Genomic DNA, 20,892 nt, shown 5'->3' on the forward strand with positions numbered 1-20,892 from the left:
CACCAAGGAAAGATGTTTGAAGGTTTCAGACTGAAGGTTTCAAGCTTGAATCCAGAAGTTAAAATGAACCAATGGATGAAAGTGAGACCTACAAATACTTTTGTAGGCAAGATACACTGAGCATAACGATACCAAAAGAAGGCTATGATTGGATGTATTAAGAGACTTGCTGGCATCCTGAAATCAAAGCTAGATAGATAGAATTATCTATCAGAAGCCTGCCATCTTTCTTGGACTGATAAGATAACAAATCTCCAGACTACAAATGCAGACCTCAAAATATCCTGGAGAAATTAACTAATAAACTGTACTGAAAGTAGAACACTATCATAGAAAAATTTATTGTTCACAATTGCCTGGACATAACACTAACCCATACAAACTTAACAACAGTACTTTAATAGATATAACCATACCAAATATTCATACTATCCAACCTACACGCAACAAAATGTTTTCAACATACAGAGAACTAGCAGAAGAAATCAAAACCATGTTAAAATAGGATGAGGAACATGTCACCCCCCTGTCCTTTCCAATTCTGGAGTTGTACTGATGACACTTTGAGGGAGCACACAGAGGGTATAGTTATATCCTAATACCTCTATTTAACTACAAAAATGAAGTTATTTCATCCACTTGTACAAAAGACTATTTGAATATTAAATATAAAAGAATAAAAGCAAGACAGGGATTTGTCTTAAGATCTTCTATCTAAATTCCATGAAAAAGATGAGAAGAATGAAAACAGAATACTATTAGTTAAATAACTGGCTATGATACAAGGGTTACATATGAAGAGTTCAAACAAGTTTTCCTTTTGAGTGTGAAGTTCAAGTACTCTCTTTTTTTAAACAGAAGGCATGTAAATACCAGCATCAAGCCCCAGAAAGCTATGAAATCCCAAATGATATAAATGAAATCCAGATAAAAACCATCTACACTGGAAAAACATATTAGATGAAAGATGCATATTGCCTAGATTATAACATGTATATAGATGGATAACTTGTCAGGTCAGTTATTCTTGTCTGTTGGCTTGTTTATCTGACAGGTGCTGGAGATGAACAGTGAATTGCACCCATAATTGAGTATGAGAAAGATTGGGCAAGAATCTTTTTGGATTGTAAGCAATACTTTGAAAGATTATTCCCTTCTTTTTAGGCCCAATTTCTATCCTGCATCTTTCATGATATCTTCCCCTTAGATGCAAAGAAACTCTCCCCTCGATAATTTTTTCAAAGAATTTTGTTCAGCCTTCTCTGCCCTTACAGTACTCACCCTTGAATGAATGAAAAAGTATTTATTAGGATTATTTTGAGGCAAGCATTGTGCCAAGTGTTAGAGATACAAACAAAAAAAGTAAGGCAGTTCTTGCTCTCAAGGAGCTCCAGAAAGACAACATAAAAGAAGGTCCATCTGATGGGTGAATGGAAGGGCCCAGGAGTCCAAAGCATCCATCAGTAGGTCAGATGGCAGTGCCTGGGGTCTGGATGGCATAGAAACAAGTAGGGAATAAGGCCTGGTAGCCCCCATTTCAATGGAAAAAACAAAGTTGGTGACTCCCATCTCATTCAAGTTAAGTGAGTAGTCAAATGAGTTGCACACAGTCTGGCACCAATGGAAGAAGAAAAGGCATGAGAGCACCCCTAGAGGTGGAGGGTCTTATCACCTACCTATCTTAGGGTCTTGGTGAGAAAGGGGCAATGGGAGAAGGGCATTTATGGTGGTAGAAGGTCTTACATCATAGTTATTTGTGTACTTGTACTTCTCCATTAGAATGAAGGATCTTTGTGACAACTAACACCCAACATAAGACTTTGCACAAAAAGACTTTTAATGTTTACTAAATGGTTTACTGTTCACCCCAAGTGGCTCTCTATGATAAAACTCCAACTTCTAAAAAATATTCTCCAAGTAATGCCACAGAGCAGCAAATCAGGAAACACTAAGAAATCAAAAACACCAAAAATGGCAAGTGATCCAAAGGGTGATGATAAACTGAATGGTGGATGGAAGTAGGTTGCAGTCTATTACCAACAATGACATGCTTGTGAAGAATGAAGTAGGTTGCAGTCTATTAGCAACAATGACATGCTTCTACATTAATGAAGACATGTATGACCAGAGACATCAGGGTTAACATCTCTGAATTTTAAAGAACCAGAGGAAGGCCTCCATTTCACTGGGTGGATCTTCTGTGAAGGATTTTTAGGAAAGATAACAGACAAGCATAATAATACAGGAAGAAACAATGTGGAAAGACCGTGTTATACCTTGTGGAGAAAGTTTGCACCTATTAATGAGATCACAGATGTGAGTAACTCAGCATAAATACTGCTCTAGGAACCACATAAATTCAAAACCATTTCACCTTTTATATTTCCAACTAAATTACATTCAAAAAGTCTTATGTGAATGAGGACTGAACTATAGTATAGAGAGTAATGTAGTGGGAAAGAGTAATGGATTTGTAGCCAGAAGTCTTAGGTTCAAATTCTGGTTTTCTTACTACCTATATGACCTTGGAGAAGTTATCCTCTCCAGGCTTCAGTGTCCTCATATATCTAATAAGAAGGATTGGGTCTCCAATGTCCCTTTCAGTTCCAAATTCTATGATCCTTTGATCCAAAATCCTTCAGTAATGGTGCAGAACAAAGGGAAAGAGATCCAGAAACCACAAGGCAATTTCTCCTACAGCAGGGAATTAGCTGCAGAAAGAACACTAGCCCCAGAGTCAGGAGACTGGGGTTCAGGTCTCAGCTGAATCACTGACTAGCTGAACTGCCTTAGGCAAGCTGCTTCATCTCTCTTGGTCTCAGTTTCCTCAGCTATAAAATAAAGAAGAGGCATGGATGTTTTTTATCATCCCTTCCAGCTCTGGAATTCTGTGAGTCCATGAATCTCTCATACGCCTTCCAAAAATCAGTTCTCTGAAACAATAGGGTTCTGGGATCCATTCCCTCACCTTCCAAACTTTAGCAATGAAGACACACACACACACACACACACAAATGTGAAGAGGAATTAGGAGGACACATCCTTACCAAATTCCCTGGAGAGTTAATTATTGAATATCTTACATCTAGGACCCCAAATTGGAATGATACATTCAGTGACAAATGTAATTCACACAATGAAAGGGGAAAAAAATCACCTCCCTTTTGGCCGGAGATGCTTGCAGGCATGTTTTCTGAGCTCATTTCCAGTCTCTGGGCAAGTCATTTTTACCCCACTGCTGAGCTCATGGACCTCAGAAAGCTAGCAGGACCTGCAGGATGTCTCTGGCAGTAACATAGCTAAGTAGTCCAAGCCCCCAGTGGAGCAATTTGGTGACTATGGCAGCTGAGTAGGCCAGAGCTTCCTGCTGCCACAGGGCTGCTGCATGAACTACCACGGCTTGGTAGATAAAATCCAATTCACTGCCACTTACATAAACGTAACAGGAAGTTTCTGAATGGCTTCCACCGTGTCTTGAGGCTGTTACCTTTCCGTCTCTCAACTAACAGCTGGAATGAACACAAACAGCACCTCATCAGAGCCTCTGGTCCAAAGGTACACAGGAAAATTCCTGCCAATCTTGAGAATATTTCACATTATGAGTCCCTTTCTGCATAAATATTAAACAGCTGGAATAGCCATTAGAAAATATGTAAGTCCTGCACAGTGTAACACTGATGCGAAGATTTGTAAGCAAAAATTAAAAAAAAAAGTGTTGTGTGTTTTGATTAAGATTTACTTGTGTAAATTTTGAGCAATGATGTTCTACTGGATTTTACAGACTTGTTTTGCATTGCTCTGCCACTAAACATCTGGTAAAATATTCAGAATCTCTGCAAAATAGGTCATCTCTCCAAACTCGTTAGGCCCAGTGCCTGCAATGCTGAAAGAGCCCTGGCCCACAAGAAATCCTCCCAAGGGAAGCTTTTCAGAGGCAAACATGTTTTCTCCACTCTTTGTGAGATTGGCTCTTGGTAGGGGGCAGTGGGGGAGAGCTCCTTATTCTTTCTTCCCCTTCTAGGAGGAAGTGTCATGTGTGATCTGAACAGCAGGCTTTTGCTTATACTTCCAAATCTATTAGGAAATGAACATAACAAGAAAAACCAATACTGACAAGAATTAGGCCATTGCTATATTTCATCTGTTTAGTAACCTGAAGTTGCAATTTTTAGAAAAAGATTACCTTTTAAATAACAGATTCATTATACTACATGGATGAATGCCATGTTTTTGGGTTAGGAGTGTCACTCAGCATTAATGGAGAGCACTCATAAATAATAACAATAATAGCTCCCATTTGTATGGCACTTTCAGTTTTCCTTCATGAAAGCCCTCCTCTGATGCCTCAGCATAGGGTAGAAGAGACTATGGGCTCTCTCCTGTTAAATTCCCCTACCTACCATTTAAAGCCCAACCCAAATGACCCCTCTGCTATGAAGCCTTCCCTGAACCCCTGCCCAGAATGATCTTCCCCTTAAAACTTCACATGGCACTTTTGTTTCTCACATCTCTAATGCACTTATATATGTATGTGTATAATAGGTTTTCGTATTTCTATCTTACTGTCCTCAGTCATCTCCCACCAAAAGGACTAAAAGATCCATGAGGACAGGGATTATTGCATTTTTTTAATCTCCTTTAGAACAGTACTCTCGACAGGAGAGGCACTTTAAAAATGTTCACTGAGTGAATAAATGCTAGGAAGAGAATAAGCTCTAGCAAGTCAGGCAAAGCTAAGGGTGGTCTTAGAAACAGACTGCATTGTTTCTTGTCCTAGGACCAACCTTGCTGAGTGAGGAGAGCCTCATTATCAGATGGCTTGTCATGAGAACAACACAAAATGGCCTTCAGTCTTAGCTATCTCCCTCCTTCTTTAGCAGGGGCAGAGGATGCCCAAGATCACACAGCACGTAGACAAACCACGTATCAACATGCATTTAACTACTTATGTCCAGGGTATGGTCTCTGGACTGAACCATAACCATACTGACATAAATGAAACCAGAAGATATGAAGCTACTATTGGAAGGCAACTCTGAGTCTACAAACCACTTTCTGCACAACAACCCTGTGAGAGCAGAGATATAGTAAGAATTATTATCCACCTCTGACATACAGAGATCCTGAGTCTTAGAGTGGTCCACGTTCACAGCCAGAAAGGGGCAAAGCTGAGATCATATCTTCTGGATCTGTATCTATACGTCCACTGCTGTTTCTACTCTGTTACATGCTTGACATTTCCTTGGATCTATATGTAGCTTCCACCAAATGGGTAGTATAATGTCATCAGAAGTTATTTGTGGACTTCCTTTGAATGGCACAGATCCCTAATTCTGCCAGGCATGGAATACCATGGCTAAATGCATTTTTCCAACTTGATATTTTATATCCAGAACACCGGTGCTGACAACATTTTTGCCAAAGCTAAGCTGCATTTTCTCAGTTGGAAGCTTCTGAAAGAGCTCTTAGAATCCACACAGAATCCCAGCATCTGTGATGCTGGACGGGGCCATGGAAGCCATTTAATCCAACCTATTTCTGAAGAGGAAATCCTCTTTGCAAACTGTGGGCAATAACAGTCCCCCAGTCTTTGCTTGAAGACTTTCAGCGATGGAGGACACACTACTGTGGAGGCAGGCCACTTCATCCTTCAAGAATACTCTAATTGTTACAAAGTTTTCCTTAAATCGAACCTAATTTCTGGTAAATTCCATTTATTGCTCCTACATGTGCCCTCGAGGACTGGCGGACAACATACTGGATTTGGAGTTGGACTCATCTTTGCAGTCTCTAAATCCTATAATTCTACATCTAATTCCTTATTCCAAGGAACAGCTCTTCAGATAACTAAAGACAGTGATCTTCCCCCTCATTTTACAAAGACACTGAGACCCAAAAAGGTTTAATGACTTTCCCAAAGTCACACCATTAGTGTGAGAAAGTACACACACCTCATATGAATGTCTATGGAAGTAAGGAATGTGACTTTAAGAAAAAAAGAGGGTTAAAATGCCTAAACTTATCATGAAAGAGTGAACAAATGAAGACCTTTCCTTCTCCCAGCACACAGCTCCTGTTCACCAATTACACATACTCCATCATTAGGTTCCCCCTGAGAAATCTGCCTGGTATTGGTTAACCAAATACAGTGATAACAATAAATCACAACTTCCCAGTGAAATTTAAGGATTGTAAGCATATGGCTTTTCATCATCATTTTACAAACATTTTTAGAGTGCATAATGTTTATCTGAAAATATTCTAAGGGCAAGATAAGAAAGCAGAGTGGGGGTCACTGTGGAGTAGTGGCAGATCCATTCAAAGCCCTGGTCTGACATTTACTAGTTATGTGCCTCTTGGCAAATATCTTCATTTCCCTGGACCTCAATTTCTTGATCAATTAAGAAAAGCACTAGAGAAATTTATCATCATCATTATTGTTACTATTAGTATAGAGAGTTACCAAAAGAGAAAAATAGAAAAAGAGAAGCAGTGACAAAAACAAATAAGGTGACACACATAATGCAGAATAAGGGACAGTTCTTAACTGAAGTTTCAACATACCTGATATGGCATACAAATTTGAGTGCTGGTACTCATAGTCAGTTCGCGTGCTGTTCCTGCCTCTGAAGGTAGCAGGAAGTGTTAAGGAAATATGCCTGAGGAAAAGACAGAAGAAGAAAGAGGAAAGGTTATGGGATTCATGTACTCCTATGTTTTAATGTTTAATCCAGGTGTCAAATGGCAGCCTATGAGAACTGGTCATTTGTTCTCTAGTCTCTGCCCACTGTTCATGCACCCTCTATGGTGCTGCCAGATTGATTTTTTTTTTCTGTACAGGTTATGGTCACATCATCCTTTATTCTGCCTTTCTCTCTCTAGTACCGCTACACAAAACCCATCAATGACTGCTGAAACTTCTGGGTCTATCAAATTCCTTAGCCTGAAATGCAAGGTACCTTGTGAGAGGGCTTCAGCTTTCTTTCACAGCCTTATTTCACACTGTTCACAGGCATACTTTCTATGGTCCAACTAAAATGAGGAGCTAGTTCGATATCCCAAATATGCTTTACCTTTGTTTCTCTACTACCCTCCAAAGCTGAACTCAAACTCCATAGAATCTTAAAAACTATTTGTTGTCTTAAATTTGTCCTTCCAGTTGGAAATTATTTCTGACTCCATTTTATTCTCTTCTTTGTATCTCTGCACATATATCTCCATCCCCCAACCCAAACTAGCTTGAAAATAGCTTGAGGGAAGTTTTATTTATCTCTGTATTTCTTTCAGTGTGCAGCATTGGATATCGTAAAGGTCTGAATGCTTAATTTGTTGAATGAATGACAGTAAAAAGACACCCTATCATAACAATGATCTTTATGGAAGGGAGACAAAGGGTGTAAAGCAGAGAGCAGAGGACTAGAGAACATGACACTTAAGCTCTAGTTCCAGTTTTGTCACTAACTAATCGTGTAACTTTAGGCAAGTTACTTAACTTCTCTAGTCCTCAGTTTCCTCACTTGTAAAATAAGGAAGTTGGACTAGATAATACCTAAGGTATCTTCCAGTGGAGATACCCTATGGTTCTTGTGTTTACAGAAGATATCCCATGGGAAGTTCAGCACTCCATGGCCATGAATAACCCCCAAAATCTCACTGCTTCCTAGGGAAAAAACCCAGGAGAAAGGATAGTTTTGCTTTCTTAGGATCTCACCAAAGCAGCATCTAGTCAACTGACCTTACCAAAAACATAGGCAACTAGATACAGTAGAGCAAGGATCCTACAGAACCCCTAAAGTATCCACAGACAGATTTCAAGAGATCCAGGAACTTGGATGTGGAAAAAATTATACTTTAATTTCCACTAACCTCTAGCTGAAAATTTAGCATTTGCTTGAATTATGTATATAAGCAACAAACATTATTCTGAGAAGGGATCTATAAGCTTCACCAGACTACCAAAGGGATCCATGGCACATAATAGGTTAAGAACCCCTTCAGTAGAGAGAAGCATTGCAGTAGAGTGGAAAGAATAGTGGGATTCGATTTGGGAGACAGTTCTGACACTTACCTGAAACCTATTAACCACAGACAAGGCATTTGACTGCGCTGAGCCCTGGTATCCTCATCTGTCAAGGGAGGATGATACTCCCCACCTCACAGAGTTATTGTGAGGAAAAACACTTTGAAAACATTAAAGTACTATGGAAATGTGTCTTATTAACATCTACACAACCAAAAAGAGAGACAGACGGATGCTATATTTAACCAGAAAGTAATTTAGGAATCTCAATGAATGGTCCAAAGCAAGAAAGCATTTTCTTTGACCCAAGTTTACAGTGAGGTTTCTGAGCATAGATACATGTTAGAAAATTGTCACTCTCAAAATCTGAAACTCAAGGTATTGTGGAACTGAATGTTGTAAACTAAAAGTTAATAAACAAATTAAAAAAAAAGAAAATTGTCATCCTCTAAAAAGATTGTATTCTGTGTAAGGGACACAGATCTTTGAACAAAACAATTTTTGTAATACCTGAGATAGTATGTAAACTAAAGATGCCAGTGATGTAAAAGCCTATTAATTAGAACAGTAAACAAATTATGCAAAACAAGTTACTGTGCCTAGCACAGTGCCTAACCCACAAAAGACAATCAATCAATATTTACTGAATCTGTGTGAAATTGAGTAACATAGAACACTAGTTTAAAAAGTATTTTCCTCGGCTGTGAAATGAGGGCATTGAAACAGGTGATCTCCAAGGATCTTCACATCTCATAAATCTATGATCTCATGATCCTATGTTAAATAGTTAGTTGGGGAGAGAATGCAAGGAGAGATATACCTTTGGGAGGAAAAAGGTAAAATAGAAAAATACCTCCTTGTGACTGGGGGGAAAATCAGCACACAGTGGGGTTACTAGCAATATGGCCAATATATCTTACTCTTTTGCCATTTGTTGAAGAGGAAAGCCAGGATATTGAAAAGATGGAAGCTGACAGAGCCCTCCCTTTGAAGAGAATAGTCTAGATAGAAGGAAAGATAATCTGTAGCTTTAAAACAGTCAAGCCTGAGAGATAAGCAGAGATGCATGCTCATCCCAAACTTGCCTGATGGCAAGGCTTTTAATTTTGAACTAAGATTCAAGGAGATATGACAGATTGGGAAGAAAGGTACTGAATATATACCTGAGAAATCTATTTCTTTAAAAAGTTGGTCTAAAAATCACACCTGTGGGATGAAAATTTAGATTACTTAACAGAAGGGATTTCTCATCTTGAAGAACCTGCAAAGGATTCCAATACAGACAGCCTTCTGTTCTGAGGGAATTTAACTCATTCTCTTCCCCTCAAAAGCTGCTCTTCCCCTTACTTTTCTATTTCTATAAATGGCACCACCATACTTTCAGTTAACCAAGCACAAAACTATGAAGTCACAAATGACCGGTCCTCGTCCTAATACATCTCATCATTCATCAAGTCCTGTCAAATTTCCCTCTACTACTTCTCACACCCATCCTTTTCCTTACAACTTGATGGCCACGATCACAACAAGTTCTCCTTATCTCTTGCTTTTTTACCCCTGTCACAAGAGACAGTTTGGTAATGAGGTGCAGTCTAGAAGACCTGAGTTTGAAGGAATCCTGCTTCAGACACTGCCTAGCTGTGTGACCCTAAGCATGTCACTTAACCTTTCTCCACCTCAGTTTCCTCATCTATAAAATGGGAGCTAATAACAGTACTTATCTTACAGGGTTACTGTGATGAACTGATGAGATAACACATGTAAACAAACAAATTAACCAATTAACTGGCACATGCAAGCAATTTTAACAGCTTCCCAAATGGTCTGTCTGCCTGCCTCCAGTCTGTGAACTCTCTAATTTATCATCCACACTATTGCTCCAGTAAATGTCCTAATGTACTGTTCCAAACATAACGTTTATCCATTCAAACACTTTCAATGGATCCCTAGTACCTCCATAACAGAGTATGAATACTTTATTCTGTCATTTAGGGCCCTTTACTACTTGGCATCAACTAAACCTTTCCAGTCTGATGTCAAATTACTGCCCTTCACATATAACACCCATTCTTGCCCTGCCTTCTTCCATTTCTGTGATTTTGCCTATGTTGCACACACCGACCCCATAACTGGAATGGCTTCCCCATCCCTGCCTATTCAAATCTTTCCCTTCCTTCAAGGTCCAACTTGCACATCATCTCCTTTATAAAGTCTTCCTTTATCGTTCCATCTAAAAGTTGTCCCTCTCACCTCAAATTTCCTATTTATCTAGATCTCACTTTATCACATCCTCCCTTGTATCATGGGTTGTGTGTGTGTGTGTGTGTGTGTGTGTGTGTGTGTGTATACACACACATCTTCTCTATTAAACAGTCAGCTCCTCACAGACAGTACCTATGGTATAATGGAAAAAGAGCTACTCTTGGAGTAGGGAGAAACCTCTATTTAAACTTTGTCTTAAGCACTTGCAAGATGTATGAACATGGACATAACTTAACCTGTGTGAACTTCAGGTTTTTCATCAATAAAATGAAAATGACGATACCTATGATAATGAAGTAAAGATAAAATAACAGAAATTTTAAAGAGTCAGTAATTATTATTTCATCTTTGATATCCCTAGTTCTGATCACAGTTATCTTGCACAAGGCTGATATGTAATAAACATTTGGTGAATTGAATTACATTTAATACAAAAAGTAAAATAACCTTTTTAAAACTATCTTAAGCACTCTCCTAGTAATGTCAATCATTCCCACAAGTTCAAGTACCATTTCTACACAGATGATTCCCAATTCTACATATCCAGCCCTAATCTCTCTCCTGAGTTCCCATCTTTCACTAAAATCACCTGCAGGATATCTCTTTCTGGATGTGCCACAGGCATCTTAAACTCAACACATTCAAAGCAGAGCACTCATTATCTCTCTCTCAGTCACATAACTCTCAGTTTCATAACTTCAGAGCTGCCCTTCACTCTTCCCTCATTCACCCCTCATATCCAATCACTTGCCAAGTCTGGTCAAGTCTACATCCCACAAAATCTCACTCAAACATCCCATTCTCTCTAACACTACATTTGTGGCTGTTCTCCTTCAGTCCCTCATCACTTTCTTGAATGGAATACTATAGTAGCTTCCCAAATGGACTCCCTACTTCTATAGGCTCTCCCTTCTCTAATTCATCTTCCACATAGCTACCAAAATAAATAACCAAGATACAGGTTGAACAAGATTCTCTGTGTTCTATTTTTTAAGGAATATTAAAACTATGCTCATAAATACCAAGTCAAGTGCATAAAACGGAGACATATGTTCACTAGAGCTATTTGCCACTGACATGGTAGAGACCCAAAGCAGCATACAAGATGAAGAAGCCCTGATAGATAGTGGCATATTCTAGCTGTTCCTCTTTGCCAATGACAATGTGCATCAAGCCCCAGATAATAAGAGAACATTCTACAAGAGATCCATAACCACTCAAAAAGAGTTTAGCCTAATCATCCATGCAGGAAAAATCAAGTCGATGAAAAATGTCTATTGCCTAGATTGTGACATGTAGAGGGACTAGTCACATAGTTTGTCCATCAGTATATATGTCTGGAACAAACAGAAAAAAAGAATGAATCAGACCCAGAATTAAGCACAAGGATGGAAGTGGGCTGAACTGCCTTCAGGAACTGCAACATTCCCCTTCATGACCCCAAACTCCTCCCAGAAACAAAAGCTCATATTTTTAAAATGAATGGTCTACCCAATTGGAGTTGTGGAGCTGCTTGTCACGGAACACTCCAAGGTTCTAAAACTGAGCTTTATATAAATGGCAATGGAAAAGAGCATGGTGGGTGTGAGCAAGGAACAACATGTTACAAATAGGGAAGTCTGAATAAGAAATGGAGTAAATGATGTTACCAGAAAATTGAAAAAAAAAGATGATGGAAGTCAGAATGAACACAAATGCTCCCATGGAATCCTGGCAATGTCAGAAAGGAAGGTCCCTAATAGGTTACATGGACTCACTATAGGTTACATAGGTTCAATCATGAACTTATGGCAGCCATGGACAAAAGTAATTTAGGACTGGCAGCATGGATGAGCTTGCTCTGCATTATTAGGGCAAAGTGCCAATCAATGACATCACCAATCCATCCTAATGTTTGAGTTAGGCACAGATCTGACCTTATAACCAGTTTAAAAATCTAGGTTCAGTCTTGAGGCTGTTCCCTAAATTATAACTCTGGCTCATTTTGTCCCCATCTCCCCAGAGCATCTTCTGGGAGCCTCAGATCATGGCTCATGTCTAGGTCTCCACTGACGTGACAAAAAGAGGCCTAACTCCCACTCAAGAATCCAGGGTGCGACCCCACATAAAATCCAAAGCATAGGACTAACGGTAGCTCACAGTCAATGATGCTCAGTGATTATGCGGCCTTGGTTTTCTAGCTTTATTTCATACTGTTTCCCACCTACCCTTTATGAACTCTATGCTTTGGCCAAATTAGACTACTAGCTATTCCTTGATCTTATATTTTACTTCCCACATCTGTGCATTCACATAAATAATTTCCCATACCTAGAAAGTATTTCCTCCTCATATCCACCTCTCAGAAATCTTACTTACTTACCATCAAGCCTCAGCTCAGGCGCTACCTCATCCATGAAGACTTCCCTGATTCCATTTGTTAGTGGCCTCCCCCTCCTCAACTTTCCTTGGGTGATACCTATATATTCATGTAATATTCCCCCAATGAAATTTAAGCTTCTTAATTTGAAGACAGGAGACTTTTGTTGTCATATCTTCACTGCTGAGCCAAGTGCCTTACAAATAAAAGGGGCTTGAAATGTTTACTGAATTGAACCAAACCTGTTCAAATCTATCCTACTAAAGAGAGGGCTTCTACTAGTTCACAATAACCTCAGTAACATTACAGCAAAATACAAGATTATCTAGTATTTAAAATAAAATGAAGAGTTGAAGGGATTTCTTTGCATAATCTCCCCAGGTATCACTTCCCATCTCAAGCTTATATGTCCAAGGCGTCTAAAAAGACAAATTTAAGTTTTAATAGCAGCAAGATTTTTTTCCGGGCAGGAGAGGGGGTAAGATGTCTTGTATTTCTCAATACCAAGCATCAGTTCTGTCTTTTATGATTTTTAAGATATTCTATGCTGGATATTACTGTTTTTTAACTCTTGTCATTTGGTCATTTCAGTCGTGGCTAACTCTTTGTGATTCCATTTGAGGTTTTGGGGCAAAGATACAGGAGTGGTTTATCATTTCCTTCTACAGCTTATTTTATAGATAAAGAACTGAGGCAAACAGGGTTAAATGACTTGCCCAGGGTCACACAGCTAGTACGTGTCTAAGGCTAGATTTGAATTTAGAAATATGAGTCTTCCTGACTCCAGGTCCAGAACTCTATCCACTGTACCACCTAACTGCCCTTTTTAACTCTTAGAAATCTTCATATAAAAACAAACAATTCTGGGGCAGCTAGGTGGCACAGTGAATAGAGTACTGGCCCTAGAGTCAGGAGGGCCCGAATTCAAATCTTACCTCAGACACTTAACACAAAAACTAGCCATGTGACCTTGGGCAATTGCCCTCCAAAAAGCAAAAATAAAAAAATAAACAATTCTAGACATTGAGAAGACTATTACTCTAGCAATACTCTGCTGAAGAAATCTTTGGTGATGAGTATATTGTCCTGTTGGGATGGAACTTTGCCATATGTTGATCATTATTAATTCAGTAAACATTTATTAAGCACTTAATATATTCCAGGCACCACTCTTGGCACTGGAGATAAAAAGGATTCAACACAGAACCTATGATGGAGCTTCTGATCTAATAGGAAGGATGGGAAATGAAGCAGAAAGAACTATGCATTTAGAGTGAAAAGACCTATATTCAAATTCCATCTTCACAATCTGCTATGACCTTGGACCATTCATCTAACCTAATTAAGTCTCAATATTCTCATTGGTAAAATGAGGGTGATGGGCCAAATGATCTTTTACATTGGGAACTATGATCCCAGGTACACAAATAACTATGATATATAAGAAATAAGTGCAAAGGGTTTAACAAAGTTCTGTTGGTTGCCTGAGAAATCTGAGGAAAAAGAAAACTTTCATATAATTGGTAGGGGGTGGAGGGTTTCAGGGAAGGCCTTACAGAGGAGGTGGAATCTGAATTGGGCCAAAAGACGATGTAAATTGGAAGAGGAGGGTCCATTCTAGGAATGGAGTATGATGGGAGGTCACAGAGGCTGGAGAAGGTAGAACAAGGGACAGCCTGGAAATTCTGAGGCTGACTTGCACTCTAGCTCTTTCACCAACCACATTCCCTGCCATACCCCCACCCCTCTAAGTCAAAGCTATGTACCAGGAATAAAACACAAGTGCTAAGACTATATACAATGCTTCAGTGTTTATGTTTTATAGTGGGGAGGATCAGATGCGCACACATGTATGTGTGTGAGAATTTTTTTTTGGGGGGGGGTAGAAGGGGAACCAAATGACAGGTGGTAGCACAATTTGGAAGAATACAGAAAGAATAGAATGAGATAAAGATGGAAAGGCAGGTTAGAGTCAGATTAAGAAAATCCTCAAGTGTCAGAGGCAGTTTCTACTTTATTCGGTCATTGGGTTCACTAAAGGTTTTTGAGTAAAGAAATCACATAATCACAGTGGTGCATTAGGAAGATTAATTGAGAAGGGACCAGAGAAGGGACAGACTGATGGCAAGGACTCGTTGGGAGACTATTAATAGGAGTCTAGATGAGAAGAGTTGAGGGCCTAAACAATTGTATATTCCTACTACATTTCTAGAAATTATATCCTTAAATGTGGGCCCATCACTTTCTTCCCTCTGTTGCGGAGGTGATAGAAGTAAGGCCAAGTAACAGAAGATGAATGTATGTATGTACACAGTCCTATAAAAATAGTATCAGGAATGATAAGGTTCTGAATGAGCCGAGGCTGGTGAGGGAAACTAAAGGAGAAAAAATAAGCTGTAATGGGAGAAAAAGGAGGCAAGAGGGAACTACTAGAGTTTATTGAGTGAGTGACACAGTTAGGCCTGAGTTTTTGAAAAACATTTTGTCACCTGTATAGAAGACAGACTGGAGTGAGAAGAAACTTCTGGCAGGGACACCAATTTAAGAGGCCATAACAACAATCTAGAATTAGAGAAAACTATGGATTGGAGGAATGAGTAGCCAGTAAATGGTGCCAATGTGAGACTTTGTATTACCACATTTATTATAACTTTCAGAGTAAACAACCTTCTACCCTTGAAACACACCACTTTTAACCTTTTGCTCTAGGGTCAGTAATCAAGTCAATACTGCTAAGTGGCGCAGTGAATAGAGCACCAGCCCTGGAGTCAGGAGGACCCGAGTTCAAATCCAGCCTCAGACACTTCACACACACACACACACACACACACAAAACCTAGCCATGTGACCTTGGGCAAGTCACTTAACCCCAACTGCCCTACCTTCCCCCCTATAAAAAGCAAAATTAAAAAATTTAATTAAAAATTAAAAAAAAATCAAGTCAACACTCTCTTTGTTCATGAGAACTATGTGGTAACAACAACGTCTTATGGTTCCCCTCATTGTCCCTGTACTCCCTAAACCAAAACTTCCTTTCTTGGTTACTGATACCATACATAGATACAGATACCCAGATAGCTACATACACACGTACATATATAAAACATATGGACAATGCAAGAAACCATAATTAGTATGTGTACATGCACACACATATATACGTGTGCATATATGTATACATACATGCATATATAAAGGGATATATACATACATGTAGCTATTATTTCTACCTATAGAATAATCGCTACTTGGGAGCAGGGAATGACTCCCTTTAGTATCTGTAACCTCAGCATTCAGTATAGCATCTAGCACATAGCAAGTTCTTAATAAGTGCTTTTTCCATTAATTCATTCATTAATGCATTCATAAATATCACAAAAGTTCATTTAGAATGTCTCTTCATCACACCAGAAATGATACTACAAAACTTCCACAAGGAAGTAATCAGGAATGGTGAGGGCACTGGAAATTATGCCATACATAGTGAGGATCAATTGAAAGAATCAGGGATTTTTAGCCTGAGGAAAAGACTTACGGAGCAAATGATATCTGTCTTCAAGTATATGAAGAGCTCTCACAGAGAAGAAGTATTAAATTTGTTCCTCTTGGTCCCAGAAGGCAGAATTAAGAGCAATGGGTGGATATTTTGGGAGACAAATTTTGCCAAATGAATTAGGACAAATTTCCTAACAGTTTCAATTCTCTAAAAGTAGGATATGGTACTTAGAGCACTAGTGAGTTCCCTGACACTGAAAATCTTCAAGTAAAGACTAGATGATTATTTGTCAGAGATTTCACAGAAGAGATTACTACTGTTTGCGGGGTATGAAGGTACTAGAACAGATGACCTCTGAGCTTTATTTTATCTGTGAAATTCTGTGATATGTGATTGACATCGCCACTCTCAAAAGTAGTCCCTTGTCTTTTTACTTTGTTCTTGCTATCTAGCAAAGGGGCAGGTCTGCGTCGTGCATGCAGCTGTCACCTGATCCAGCTAAATGAATGCCAAAGGGAAATTTCATTTTTTGTCCCCTAAGTCAGTCATGGGGACCTTATTCAATTAACACGGCCACTAAGCCGGAGACAGCTCCATACAAAAGCCCTTCAGTTATAGAATACTTTTTATTAGGAGATGATATTTGCCAGCACGATTTATGTCCTTTGATGGGATTCTGCTTTTCCCTGTTAATTTAAATCTGTATTTTCTAGTGCCGATTCCAGGTCTGTGTGAATTTTTTAAATGTTATCATTAATCTTCTGGATCCAATTGCCACATAGAATGAAGATGCTTCACTTTTTTTTTTCAAAGACTTACTGTGCCATGGCAGGCAGTGGCAGCTACAGCTGCTGTCCATTCCATGGAGTAAAAGCACAATGTCAGAAGGAAATGGTACTGACTAGAGAACTGGTATGGAAAACCGTACTGAATTTGGACAGAGAGGATTTGGGTTTGAATCCCAGCTCTAATACATACTGGCAATATGACCTTAGGCAAATTATCTGTGTGGGTCTCTTTAAAATAAGAATTGGAATAGATAAGGTCCCTTCTAGCCTTAAACCCTATGAAACACTTTCAATATTTCAAAGATCTGTGGTGGTGTTGGCATTGGTGCTCCCTCAACTGATGGCAGATGGTCTTTGTGAATTTCTATAGCTGAAAAAAAGGTCATTATTCAATGGCTTACTCAGTGATGAACCTTTCCATACATGGGAGGATGGGCCTTAAATGACAGACCCACAGTCCATCACTGGATCCATCCCTGTTTGAAGCTTGTGGAATGTGATATGATTTGTCAGTTTATACTCCATGAGAAAAGCCATCGTTAGATCCTGGTTCCTTAAGAACCCTCCATGCCACAAAGAGGCATGGGAAGTACATCAAGAGAGAAGAGAAACTTACTTATGGTTAGAGTTATAGGATGTTTTCTACTCCCAATGCATATTTACAACAAAAAAATGAACTCTGGGGCCATTCCATTTTCTTGGCACTGCAAGTTTTATTGAACAAATCTCCTGAAAATCATCTTCTGAGACATGTTAAATGGGACTTTGAGAACACTAGAAAAAATATATTGTGCTACAAAGTTCAACATATACAGCTAAGGTTAATAAGGAAGCATTTTAAAATAATTTTTCATCTCAGGCCACATTTCAAATTAAATGAGAAAATGTTTCAAATTTACTAAACTTTTAAAATTAGAAACACACAGCACAATCTGTAATTCTTTTTGCCAGGACGTGAAGATTAACTGTTGATATATTTAAAAAAAAAGAAAGAAAAAAACAAACCTGGTCTGAGACTATATTATTATAAAAAGAACTGTAATGTTTTCAGGTTATCTCCTTTTCATTCATTTTTAATCACTGATTGTTCTTATGGAAATACAGTATTTCAAAAATGTATTAAGGATCCACTGGGCTGAGCACTGTGCTTAGTGCTGAAATACAAAAGGGAGATAAGATATGGTCCCTATCCTCAGATCTCTGAGACTACTAGTATGGGAAAGAAATATAATTATAACAGTAGCAATAATAATTCACATTTATGTAGAATTTCATGGTTTTATAGATGGAGTATTCCTTACAACAGCCCCGTGAGGTAAATAGGGCAAGAATTAGTATTCCAAATTCAGAGATAAGGCAACTGAGGTTCAGAAGGGGAAAATGATTTGTCCCAAGTACATACAAAGGATTTTGGTGATTGCTGTAACTCTTTTCTGACTCTTAAGACCACAGCTGATTCTAATACACCAGCCTGCCTCTCTCTCCAAGCAGGGTACTAAGTAAAACCAAATTGTAGAAATGAAGAAGAGAAATAAATTTACATGAAAAAGGAAGTCAAGGTTAGAACTAATGCACTGTGTACAAAAGATATTTTTGGGGGGGGGTGTCCATGATCTTTGCTTTCATCAATGTGGGGAGCTCCTCATATAAAAATCTCCTCCACAGATGCAGACCAGGAATTAAATTACAGTCTGTATTTTCAGAGAGCTGCTTGGAGCACCGAGCGGATCAATGACTTGCCAATGATCACACAGTTATGATGCATCAGAAGCGGTGCTTCTGACCACAGGGTCAGCCCCTCTGTACTATACTATGCTATCTTCCATCAGATAAATAAGTATGATAGAAAAGTGACATTAGTGGCATCCCCAGAATGTCTAGGATATTGATGGTGTAGAGAGAGCATCATGGTATTGTAGAAAGAGAGCTGGATACACCCAAAAAACCTGAGTATGAAACTTGGCTTTGATACTTAGTAATTTTATTACCTTGGACAATATACTTTCCCTTTCTGGGTCACAGTTTCACTGTCCGTAAAAAGATAGGGGAGGATGGTTAGACAAGACGATTTCTGAGGTTCCTTTCTGTTTTAACATTCTATCTTCTAAAAGTCTCTTCTAGCTCCAACATTTTACAAAGCTATTAAACTGGTTTCCCTTGTCATTGCACCGGACATTAGATCACCTTCCCCAAATACCTGCCTGGAAACTAATTTTCATATTTACTTGAACAAAATGAAGTAGGAAGCCAAACCTGCATGTTAGACAACATAACTCCACTATATCATTCTGTATCTCACCCATCCCACCCCCCTCCCTATAAATGCCACTTTCTAGTCTCCTGACTTTTGTTCACATTGTTTCCTGCATTTGGAATGCTTCTCTCTGCCCCCCACCAGTTGAACACCTGTCCTCAAATGGCACTTCCTCCAGGAAGTCAACAATAAATTGAGATTTTATCCCTCACATAGACACTTTTTTCTTGCAACTCTCTAATATACTTGTTATGTATTATTGTTTTTTTTGGTCTATTTTATGGCTTAACTTGAGGCAATAAACTATACTTGGCTATAAATTCTATGAAGACAGGTACTGAAACCTATCTCAATTTTATATGTTCCCCAGGACCTTGTATAGTAGGCATTTGAAATGAACTTTAGTTCAGATGAGATGATATGTAGCCTAGATAATTAGGAATGAAAGTCAAACTGAAAAAAAAAATAGTCAATCTGCAAAAAATACAAAGAACTTTTAAAGTTGTCATCTTGTTTGTGTTTCCTTCTGAACTTTCTTTTATTCCACTTTCTGTTCTATTTTGTATGTGGAAGTAAAATTCTTTTGGGGATTGGTATTCATTAAATTGAGAAGAAAATTTTTAAAATTATGGACAGGGAGAAAAATAAAGTGCTGGGAAAATGTAGGATTGTTTTTTTTTTTTAAACTGGCAGCTACACTTTTAATCCTCAATCTACATTTAATCCAGAACGAGACTAATTATTAAGAAAAAAGATTCCAGTAGCATTTGTTTGGGAGTTATGAAACTGGAGTTCTAGTTCATAGCTCTGTTACTCTGAACAAGTCACCTAAACTCTTGAACACTCAGTTACTTTATTTGTAAAATAACAAGATCTGGCCTCCTCTATCTTTTCTCATATAAACAAAACAGTTGAAAGCAACGAAAGAAAGAGGAACAATATACTTTTTCTCAAGAGTAGAGGAACATTTTAAAACAATAAAAAAAAGAAATCTTTGGAGAGATAATCAATGTGTTTGATTATAATGTTAAAAGAATTTTTTTACAATAGAAAGTAATATTTCCAAAATTAAAAGAAAAGAAATAGATTGGGGAAAATATTTGCAATAAATGTATTGGATAAAGATCTGGCATACAGAATTTACAAGAAATTGATGTTTAAATATAAGACTAATAACATGCCATCATTAATGGACCAATGAGCAGAAGACATAAAGGAGGAAATATAAACTGTTAATAATCACGTGACAAGATCATGGGCTGATCTCCATGTTCCCTAAGACCAAAGAATTGTAAAACAAAACTGCATTCAAAAAAACTCTCCAGTTCTCCCCAAAACCCCACCAAAATGGAAAAAAAGTGAGGGTGGGGGACAACCATCAAATTCAATGTTGGCAGATTTGTGGGAAATAGGCACTCTAATACACTGTCAGTGTAATTACAAGATAGGCTGGGGCAAATGAGTTAGAGAGTAATATAATAATATGAAATGTATTTAAAAACTGATCATTCTTTTCAAGCCAGTAACTCCACTGCTGGGACTCTATTCACAAAATATCACTGAAAGGTAAGGAAAAAAGAATCTATCTATGTAAGCATACTCAAAGCTTTTCTGTTTGTAATATCAAAACTTATAGCTTAAATATTTAGAGAATAGTTGAATTCGAATTACAGTAAATTAATATAATGGAATATTAGTGTCATAAATATAACA

At 38.3% G+C, this 20,892-nt stretch overlaps 1 protein-coding gene across 6 annotated transcripts in view; it reads right to left on the minus strand.

Moving 5' to 3' along the window:
- The window catches only part of MVB12B (multivesicular body subunit 12B), a 324,028-nt gene that overhangs the window by 117,790 nt on the left and 185,346 nt on the right, over positions 1–20,892 (minus strand). For 5 of the 6 annotated variants that reach the window (XM_069082725.1, XM_069082723.1, XM_069082722.1 and 2 more), the window contains one exon: positions 6,565–6,659. The exons of the other annotated variant lie outside the window; for it this stretch is intronic. In XM_069082725.1, the coding sequence (XP_068938826.1) occupies positions 6,565–6,659 (95 nt within the window). The remainder of the gene's footprint in view (positions 1–6,564; positions 6,660–20,892) is intronic. 6 annotated transcript variants of the gene reach the window in all.

This window comes from Petaurus breviceps, unplaced genomic scaffold (assembly GCF_028583685.1).
Source record: "Petaurus breviceps papuanus isolate PSGF00001 unplaced genomic scaffold, PetGlider_PUasm1.0 171, whole genome shotgun sequence".
In the NCBI taxonomy this organism is placed as follows: Eukaryota; Metazoa; Chordata; class Mammalia; order Diprotodontia; family Petauridae; genus Petaurus; species Petaurus breviceps.